The sequence below is a fragment of the Triticum aestivum genome, chromosome 7A (genome assembly GCF_018294505.1).
Source record: "Triticum aestivum cultivar Chinese Spring chromosome 7A, IWGSC CS RefSeq v2.1, whole genome shotgun sequence".
Lineage (NCBI taxonomy): Eukaryota > Viridiplantae > Streptophyta > Magnoliopsida > Poales > Poaceae > Triticum > Triticum aestivum.
In genome coordinates this window covers 727,723,461-727,734,371 of record NC_057812.1, presented here as the reverse complement: position 1 = coordinate 727,734,371, position 10,911 = coordinate 727,723,461, and the positions used below count along the sequence as shown (strand labels likewise).

The following is a 10,911-nucleotide window of genomic DNA, read 5'->3' as shown; positions in this document are numbered from 1 at the left end:
TTTTAAATATTATTCATTGCAGCCTTCACAAATGCCCCAACTTTTATAATAAAAATATAGGAGTAATAATTTGTTGTATTTGATTATATGAATTCATAAAGAGGGAGGACAAGAACCACTCTTCCTCCAAGAGAAAATGAAAGTAGGTAAAGCAGGAGTTTCAATTCAAACATGAAGGTTAGAATTTTTTTTATGTTAACATGAATTGGTGTTAGAATGTTGCCAACCATAACTTGGGTACTATCTTGTTTCACAATATTTTTTATGTTAAATACACTTTGACTTGTTTGGCTATCCTATGTTAGTTAAAAAAAGGGAAACAACTATCCTATGTTAATCCTAATCCACTCCTATTAATACGGCCGTTAACCTTATCCATGAGGCTGAGCAGCCTTCCATCCTCCCGGTTCCTGGGCTATAAATAGGCGGCGCCCGATCCCATCCCACATCGCCTCATCGCACTCTCCTCTCCTGCCCCCGGCACTTCCAGAACCTCGAACGATCGTAGCTCGTGTTCCCTCTCCTTTTCGCGGCGATGGCGGTGGATCTGACCCCGAGGCAGCCGGCGAAGGCGTACGGCGGCGAGGGCGGCGCCTACTACGAGTGGAGCCCAGCCGAGCTGCCCATGCTCGGTGTCGCCTCCATCGGCGCAGCCAAGCTCTCGCTCGCCGCCGGCGGCATGTCCCTCCCCAGCTACTCCGACTCCGCAAAGGTCGCCTACGTCCTCCAAGGTATGTGCATGCAACCGATCGATCTCGATCGCCGACCAACCGATCGATCTGACTCAATTAATTTTGGTTAGTAGATGCCAGTGTATTAATCGAATGGTAACGTTCATTTTGGATCGCAGCTCTCCTGAATTGTCTCTCTGTCGAATACACGTTGTTTACTTGTGATCATTTCTGAAATCGTGCTAGTTTTGTTTAGTTTCGTCAGGTTAGCAAAAACAAATACAGTAGTATTATTGTTGTTGTTTGCTGAATTGTTTAGTTTCGTCAGGTTAATTTTGGTTCGTAGATGCTAGCGTATTTATCGAATCAGTTTAGATCGAATGCTAACCTAGATTGGGATTGAGGGGAGACATATTTCTCCTGAATTGTCTGACGAATGCACACGTTGTGATCAGTTCCGAAATCGTGCTAGTTTTTTTTTGGGGTTCGGTTTCATCAGGTTAAGTGTGTCTCCATCAGATCCCACTTATTTCGAATCAATAATAACAGAAGAACCATTATTGCGTTTCTTTTGAATAAATCTCTTTGCTTAAGAGGTCCTGAATGTTTCATTTGTTTGGTTTTGCCCTGTTGTTTTAATCAAATCTTTCTGTAACGTAACGTCACAACTTGGCCATGCGTGTTGGTTTTCCTCGGATCTTAACATGCATGCTGTTTTCGGAATTTCGTTGCAACATTAATCAACAGTTTAGACTTGTTTTTCCACGAGTTTCGTAGTACTAATACTGCTCATTTTGATCTATGATTGACAGGCAAGGGAACCTGTGGCATCGTCCTGCCTGAGGCCACCAAGGAGAAGGTGGTCGCCGTCAAGGAGGGTGACGCTATGGCGCTCCCGTTCGGCGTGGTCACCTGGTGGCACAACACCCCGGGGTCTGCGACGGAGCTCGTCATCCTCTTTCTTGGCGACACCTCCAAGGGCCACAGGCCCGGCCAGTTCACCAACTTCCAGCTCACGGGCGCCAGCGGCATCTTCACCGGCTTCTCCACAGAGTTCGTCGGCCGCGCCTGGGACCTCAAGCAGAATGACGCGGCCAAGCTCGTCTCCAGCCAGCCAGCCTCCGGCATCGTCAAGCTCTCGGCCGGGCAGAAGCTCCCCGAGCCTGTCGCAGAGGACCGCAAGGACATGGCGCTCAACTGCCTGGAGGCCAAGCTCGACGTGGACATCCCCAAGGGCGGCCGTGTGGTGGTGCTCAACACGGCCAACCTGCCGCTTGTTAAGGAGGTCGGGCTGGGGGCTGACCTGGTCAGGATCGACGCCCACTCCATGTGCTCCCCTGGATTCTCGTGCGATTCGGCGTACCAGGTCACGTATATCGTCCGTGGCAGCGGGCGCGTGCAGGTCGTCGGCCCGGACGGCAAGCGTGTGCTGGAGACCCGCATCGAGGGCGGCAGCCTCTTCATCGTGCCCCGCTTCCACGTTGTGTCCAAGATCGCTGATGCCTCTGGCATGGAGTGGTTCTCCATCATCACCACCCCCAAGTAAGGAATTCATTACTGAAACAAATTCTACTTGTCATGGTGTTGTGCACTTGTGCTTCTCCAGAAATTAATCCATGGAGATGATCTAATAATAGCATTGTTGCTGCAGCCCGATCTTCAGCCACCTGGCGGGGAAGACATCGGTGTGGAAGGCCATCTCGCCGGAGGTGCTGGAGGCGTCATTCAACACGACGCCGGAGATGGAGAAGCTCTTCCGGTCCAAGAGGCTCGACTCCGAGATCTTCTTCGCCCCCAACTAGGGCCATTCATTGCACATCGGCCGGTCGCCTTAGGCAGAAATCAATAAATTTAGTTAGGCTTTGAGCGTGAGTATGTCAGTTAGCTCTGCAAAATCTATCTTAGTTGCCCCTGACAGATCAGAATGTTTCTGTCACTTCGTCATAGGTTAAATCAAGTGTGAGTGTTTGTTGCCGGCCTGAGCTATTATCAGAACTGATGAATGCAATCGATCGTTAAATTCGGGAGAAATTGTTTGCCTCCTGTGTTATATGCTTTCTTAATTACTGCTTCTACTAGTGCTTCTTCTTCTTTTTGCCTGAAAGTAAATTCTTTTTGAATTCTTTTTTCCCTGCTTCTTATTCTTACTTAATAGAACTTAAGGCCTGTTTGGATCAGTGTTTTCATTTCAAATACCTCTGTAAAAAAAAATACATGCCTCGATTGGCCGTTTCGTTTCCGGACGGAAATTGCTCATTAGCCGGTAAGTTACACCCGTAAAGAAACACCTCCATACTATTTTACACTCAATCTAAGCGTGGTTTTATTGTTTTGAATTTGAAACTATTTCTTATTTAAGTTCATGTGTTTGAAAAAGGCCCTTCTTCGTTCCCAGAACCCCTTCACAGCCTTTTAGCTAAAAATTGTAATAGAGTCTTTGCCACCTAAACATTTTTTGTTTCCAGAAATCTTCATAGCCTTTCAGTCTAAGCGTCTACCTCCCAACCCAATCAGTGATCACACAACTGCCTTCCTACAGGTGATCGTTTCAGTCTAAGGATCATCTGATTTATCATTAAGCTTTGTCCATATGCAACAATGGCTATTGAACTGGATTTATAGTGCTTCAGATTTCCATTCTCACATGTGGTGGGCAGAATCAAAGTTTATGTTGATTTTATCTTATTGTACAACTTCAGGTCGACTGTCTCCATTAGGCGTGAGCACTAGCGTCAATCACCAAGTGGTCTCCGTCGCCGGCTAAGTCAGTCATTATCAATGTTAATGCTGCGATATATGCATGGTCATTGGTGTTGTCATCCGCAACCACTGGGTCTGGTGCTAGCTGCAAGCGTATGCTTTTTTTTTGAGCACCAGTACAGACACAAGCGCTTATATACACGCGCATACACTCATCCCTATGAACGCACACACGTACACCCTACCCCTATGAGCACCTTCGAGAGACTGAGCCGGCATATCATCTTGAGATTTATGAAGTCACCGTAGGCGCCTCGTCGTCGACAGGAACATCTCCTCCCACTGAAAGCGCATCGCCGGAAATCCTGAAATAAATTCAGGAATAATGCGAGCACCAGGATTTGAACCCTGGTGGGTTGGGGATACCACTGTCCACCTAACCATCTCAACCACAAGTTGGTTCGCAAGCGTATGCTTTGTTGATCATGTTGATTACCGGTGAAGCTATTGCAATGCGCCATGCTTCGATTTTTGCTGAAGTAACCGGGTTCCAAAAAAGTAATTGTGGAGTCAGATTTGTTGGGCTAAGTCCCTCCACATGGAGGTGTGTTGGCAGCCCAACATCAGCCCATAAGTCCAAAACATGTCAGCCGTTGATCCTCGCTGCATCCAACGACTGAGAGTGCTTCCAAGTGAAGTGAAGCAACGAGAAAACCCTAGCCACTCCACCCCTGCTGGTGGTGGCTGCCATTCGTGTGAGAGTGAGAGTGAGAGCACACAAGAGAAAACAAAACCTGAGAGAGAGAAAGAAGAAGAAGCAGATGCTCAGTCCAGATTTGCTGCATCTGACTAGACAGTATTCAAGCTGGTGATTGAAGGCTCAAACGTGCTTGGATTGACCCCAAACTTGGTGAGCTCGTTCCTTACTTTGAGTACTTCGATCGTTAGCTGGTTTGAGGATTGGGTCACTGGAGCATCAGATTTGAGAATGGTTTTGCCAGCTCTGACTAGTGTAGTTTCAGAACAGAGTAGTTTTGAGAGACGAACAGTTTGGGTAGGAAAATGCTGTTCGATTGAGCTGAAATTTGGAGGGGAAGTCAAGAACTCATGTGTCTACTTGTCTGCCAGATTTGATGTTGTTTGGTTTAGCAGTTTAAGAACAGTTTGCAAAACACTGAAGGGTACAGAAGCTGTGTAAACTCTGCTTTGCTGAAATCTTGCCTCTTGTGGCTGTTGTTGTTGTTGCCGGTTGGCAACGTGGAGAGTGTGTTGTAAATCTCTCTAGAGGTTCTAGAGCAGACTTTGTACTCATCATTCTCATAGTGAAGTTGCGTGGAACGGTCGGTCCACAGCCGTGGTTCTTTTACTCCTCAAGTTGAGGAGGTTTTCCCACGTTAAATCCTGCGTCACATGTGCATGTTGTTTGTGTTATTCTGCTGCTTACTTGTTGGTTGAAGCTATCCTCAAAGTTCATCACAAGTGGAGGGGGCTGTGTAGTGTGCATATTTGCCGTGTCGGTGAATTTGTGCAGTGCGTTGTTGCTTTCCAGCCCCAACAAAGTGGTATCAGAGCCTTGGTTTTGCTTGTGCAAATTGCTGAGTTTCTTGTGGTGAAAGATGGAAGTAAATACCAGTAGGATGATATCTTTGAATGGTACAAATTATCAAGCATGGAAGGGCAAGATGGAGGACTTGTTGTATGTGAAAGAATACTGGAAGCCAGTGTTCTCCACTGAGATGCCGGAGGGCATTGAGGAAGGTGAGTGGAAGGTACTTCATCGCCAAGCTTGTGGGTTCATTCGGCAATGGGTCGATGACAATGTTTTGAACCATATCATTGATGAGACACATGCATGCACCTTATGGCAGAAATTGGAAGAGTTGTTTGCCCGAAAAGAAGATACAAACAAGATGTTCTTGATCAAACAATTGATGTGCTTGAGGTACAAAGAGGGCACTCTAATTGCAGATCATGTGAATACATTCCAAGGCATTATAAATCAGCTTTCTTCAATGGGAATAACATTTGAAGATGAAGTGAGAGCTTTGCTGCTACTAGGCTCATTACCAGACAGGTGGGAGACCTTTAAGGTCACGGTTTGCAATTCAGCACCTAATGGACTTGTCACTTGGAATCTTGTGAAAATCAGGGTACTAAATGAAGAGTCCAGAAAGGTGGCTGAAGCTAGTTCTTCCTCACATTCAGAGGTGCTGGTCACTCAATCCAGGGGGGAGAAGTAAGAGCAGAGGTCCGGATAAAGAGGCAGAAAGAGGTAGGAGCAAATCAAAAAGTAAGTATGGTGATTATGAGTGCCATCACTGCCATCAGAAGGGCCACATTAAGTGGCAATGTGAAAAGTGGAAGAAAGAAAAAAAGAAGAAGAAGAAGCAAGATCAGAAGCAAGTCGGCAGTGATAGTGACATAGAGGGAAACCGAGTTACTGCAGTAGAAGAGGACATCATGCTTGTTATGCATGAAGAAAATGAGGGAAGATTTGTTTCCACTATTGAGGAGAAGATCATTGTTGTTTCTGATGAAACCGTCAACCTTGTGGATGGTGACGAGATGATTTGGATACCGGACAGAGGTGCTACCATTCATGCTACATCTCGCAGAGAGCTCTTCACTAACTATATATCAGGTGATTTTGGTGTTGTGAAGATGGGGAACAATGATAGAGCAGCCATCATTGAAAAAGGAGATGTGCATCTGGAGACCACAAATGGTACAAGGTTAGTCCTCAAATATGTGAGACATGTTGAGGCACTTTGTCTCAATATTATTTCAGTTGGTTTGCTTGATGGAGATGATTACTTGAGCAGTTTTGGAAAAGGGCAGTACAAGCTAACCAAAGGTAACATGATTGTTGCAAGAGGTAAAATGGTCTCAGTGTTGTATCATGTTCATGCTAAGCTCTTTAGTGCTTCTGTCAATGCACTAGAGAAGGATGATTATTGTGCTCTATGGCACAAGAGACCTGGGCACATGAGTGAGAAGGGGATGAAAGTGCTAGTGAAGAAAAAATTGTTGAAGGGTGTGAAAGGAGTTCACATCAAGAAATGTTCAGATTGTCTAGCAGGGAAGCAACACCGAGTTGCCTTCAAGACTCTACCTCCTCACAAGAAGCCTGAGAAGCTGGACTTGATACATTCCGATGTTTGCAAAATGTCGGTAAGATCTCTTGGTGGTGCTAAGTACTTTGTGACTTTTATTGATGACTTTTCCAGGAAAGTTTGGGCCTTCACTTTGAGGACCAAAGATCAAGTACTAGGTGTATTCAAGCAATTCCAAGCCTCCGTTGAGAGAGAAACTGAGAAGAAGATCAAGTGCATTCGCACTGATAGTGGAGGAGAGTATATTGGGCCATTTGATGCATATTCCAAGTAGCAAAGTATTAGGCATCAATTTACTCCCTCGAAGACACCACAGCTGAATGGTCTTGCTGAGAGGATGAACAGGACAATTGTGGAGAGAGTTAGATGCTTGTTGTCAAGTGCAAAGCTATGCAAACACTTTTGGGGTGAGACTTTGATGACTGCAGTTTATCTTATTAATCTATCACCAAGTTATCCTTTGCAGGGAGATGTTCCTAACAGGGTCTGGTGTGACAAGGACGTCTCATATGACCACCTGAAGATTTTTGGGTGCAAGGCCTTTGTTCATATTCCTCAAGATGAAAGGTCAAAGCTTGATTCGAAGACACGACAGTGTATCTTTCTTGGCTATGGTGGTGATGAGTTTGGCTACAAGCTGTTTGACCCTATAGCAAGGAAAGTTTTGAGAAGCTGTGATGTTGTGTTTTTTGAAGACCAAACAATTGAGGATATTGTGAAGACAAAGGGGCAGGTTCCTCCTCAGCAGCAGCAAGACATGATTGATTTTGACCCAGTTCCTGCAGCTCCAGCTCCCGTGCAAGTTGAAGCAGATGCAGAAGATGTACAAGATGATGTACATGGTGGTGCAGGTGAAGAATATGCTCCCTAGCAGCACCAACAATACTATGATGTTGAAGTTGATGATCCGGATCAGTAGGAAGCACCAACACCAGAAAGTCCACCAGCTGCTCCACTCAGAAGATCCAACAGGGGTCGAATTCCTTCCAGCAGGTATCCCTCAGATCAATACGTGGTGTTATTATCTGACGGTTCAGAACCTGAATGCTTTGCAGATGCAATGGAAGATGAGCACAAGAAGGAGTGGAAAAATGCTATGCAAGAAGAGATGGATTCCTTGCATAAGAATCATACTTATGAGCTGGTAAAGTTGCCCAAGGGAAAGAAAATTTTGAAGAACAAGTGGGTCTACAGAATCAAGCAAGAAGAGCACAGATCACATCCAAGGTACAAGGCCAGGCTAGTTGTAAAAGGATTCGGCCAGAGAAAAGACATTGACTATGATGAGATGTTTTCTCCGGTGGTGAAGATGACATCCATAAGAGTAATCCTTGGCATGGCAGCAAGTATCAACTTGGAGGTCGAGCAAATGGATGTGAAGACTGCATTCCTTCATGGTGAGTTGGAGGAAGAAATATACATGGAGCAACCTAAGGGGTTTCTTGTGAAAGGCAAAGAAGACTATGTGTGCAAGCTGAAGAAAAGTCTCTATGGCCTGAAACAAGCACCAAGACAATGGTACATGAAGTTTGAAACTGTCATGGGGGAGCAAGGCTACAAGAAGTGTAGCTCAGACCATTGTGTGTTTATTCAGAGGTTCTCATGTGATGATTTCATGATATTATTGCTCTATGTTGATGATATCCTGATTCTTGGCAAGAATGTCTCTAGGATTGCTAAGTTGAAGAAGGAGTTGAGCAAATGTTTTGCTATGAAAGACTTAGGTCCAGCAAAAAACATTCTTGGGATGAGAATTAAGTGAGACAGAAATTGCAACAAGTTGTACTTGTCTCAAGAGAGGTATATTGAGAAGGTACTTCAGAAGTTCAGGATGGAAAATGCTAAAGTTGTGAGTTATCCACTAGCAGTCCATTTCAAGTTGAGCAGAAAGCAATGTCCTACCATTGATGAGAAGAAAAAGGACATGCATCATGTTCCTTATGCTTCAGCGGTTGGGAGTTTGATGTATGCTATGGTATGTACAAGGCCTGACATTGCTCATGTGGTTAGTACTGTGAGCAGATTTATGTCCAATCCAGGAAGACCTCATTGGGAAGCCATGAAGTGGATTTTGAGATATCTCCGGGGCAGCACAAATCAGAAACTTTGCTTTGGTGGTGGTGAAGCCAAGCTGGTTGTGTTTTCAGATTCTGACATGGCTGGAGATGTTGACAGAAGGAAATCTACTTCAGGTTACATGGTTACCTATGCAGGGGGAGCGGTGTCATGGCAAAGCAGGCTGCAAAAGTGTGTGGCACTGAGTACAACTGAAGCTGAATTCATTGTAGTAACAGAGACGAGCAAAGAGCTATTGTGGCCGAAACGGTTGGCTTGTGAGCTTGGTTTTAAGCAAGACAAATATGTGTTGTTTTGTGACAACCAAAGTGCTATCCACTTAAGTAAGAATGCAAGCTTTCATTCAAGGTCTAAGCATATAGAGGTCCGTTATCATTGGATTCGAGGTGTGTTGTATTCCAAGAAAATGCAACTTGAGAAGGTTCACACCGATGACAATGGGTTGATATGTTGACTAAAGTGGTGACAAGGAAGAAACTTGAAGTATGCCGCCGGCTCGCTGGCATGGCTGCCGGAAGGCAGTGAGACCCTCCATGATGTCGGGAGTGCGAGTTTGTTGGGCTAAGTCCCTCCACATGGAGGTGTGTTGGCAGCGCAACATCAGCCCATAAGTCCAACACATGTCAGCCGTTGATCCTCGCTGCATCCAACGGTTGAGAGCGCTTCCAAGTGAAGTGAAGCAAGGAGAAAACCCTACCCACTCCACCCCTGCTGGTGGTGGTTGCCATTCGTGTGAGAGTGAGAGTGAGAGCACACAAGAGAAAACACAACCCGAGAGAGAGAGAGAGGAAGAAGAAGAAGCAGAGGCTCTGTCCAGATTTGCTGCATCTGACTAGACAGTGTTCAAGCTGGTGATTGGAGGCTCAAATGTGCTTGGATCGACGCCAAACTTGGTGAGCTTGTTCCTTACTTTAAGTACTTCGATCTGGTTAGGTGGTTTGAAATTGGGTCAGTGGAGCATCAGATTTGAGAGTGGTTTTGCCAGCTCTGACTGCTCAGTTTCAGAACAGAGTAGTTTTGGGAGACGAACATTTTGGGTAGGCAAATGATGTCCGATTGAGCTGAAATTTGGAGGGGATGTCAAGAACTCATGTGTCTACTTGTCTGTCAAATTTGGTGTTGTTTGGTTCAGCGGTTTAAGAGCAGTTTGCAAAACACTGAAGGGTACAGAAGCTGTGTAAACTCTGCTTTGCTGAAATCTTGCCTTTTGTGGCTGTTGTTGCTGTTGCCGGTTGGCAACGTGGAGAGTGTGTTGTAAATCTCTCTAGAGGTTCTAGAGCAGACTTTGTACTCATCATTCTCATAGTGAAGTTGCGTGGACCGGTCGGTCCACAACCGTGGTTTTTTTACTCCTCAAGTTGAGGAGGTTTTTCCACGTTAAATCCTGTGTCACATGTGCATGTTGTTTGTGTTATTCCACTGCTTACTTGTTGGTTGAAGCTGCCATCAAAGTTCATCACAAGTGGAGAGGGCTGTGTAGTGTGCATATTTGCCGTGTCGGTGAATTTGTGCAGCGCGTTGTTGCTTTCCAGCCCCAACAAGATTGTGCTAGTTTGATCAGCAATGTTGAGAACAAAGTGAACAACAGATCTCTCACATGTGTAATTGTTTTTTTTAACAACAGGGCACCAAAGTTCATATCCTGTTGTTTTAGTCATGTTGTTGTAAAGAGGCAGCTCAGGTTCTAACAAAGTCTGCTGAACATGATGCATGACCCTACTGGTTTTGTGTATCTATTGATTTTACTAGGACTATAGTTTGTTTGAACAAATCTCAAATGGGCGAAGAATGCTGCTCATTATCTCCAAAAAATAAGGCTGATACAGTGGCACCTCACTTTCAAACGTAGGCGAAGCAATATTCAGGATTGTATGAGTACCTTCTTTAACGTGCCAACAAGTACAAATACATATGTAATTTACTCTTTCTTCTCTCGCCTCACACGATTGCATGGCCCGTAGCTAGCTTTTGAGCACGGCAATGCCATATCGCCATTCCTCCCCAAGGGAACTCAGGGTGGCCGTCGAGGTGTCGGAGCAGCACCCTGGCAGCCGCATCAGGCCCACTCGACCAGCCAGCCGGCCCCTCCTGTCTGTTGTACCTCTCCTCCATGATGCACACATTCCGTCATATGTAGCATCTTCAATCATGACAAAACTTCCTATTTCCTAATGGTCTTGTCATTGGAAATGCTGCTACTAAGATGCATTTGCAGATGCTAGACCACTGTCACTACATTGGACAAGTAGAAAAGAAAGGGAACTAGGGAAACACGGAAAACAGAGAAATTGTGCAATCTAACCCTAAGAACTTCTTCAACGAATAATTGTGAGCCAAAGCAGAATAATACC

The 10,911-nt window shown here is 45.3% G+C and overlaps 1 protein-coding gene across 1 annotated transcript; it reads left to right on the top strand.

Moving 5' to 3' along the window:
• Positions 1–439: 439 nt before the first annotated feature.
• LOC123149750 (legumin A) lies at positions 440–2,721 on the top strand. Its single transcript, XM_044569471.1, has 3 exons — positions 440–731; positions 1,484–2,213; positions 2,323–2,721. The coding sequence occupies exons 1-3, from the start codon at positions 536–538 to the stop codon at positions 2,471–2,473; spliced, it is 1,077 nt and encodes a 358-aa protein (XP_044425406.1). The 5' UTR covers positions 440–535; the 3' UTR covers positions 2,474–2,721.
• The last annotated feature ends 8,190 nt before the right edge of the window (positions 2,722–10,911 follow it).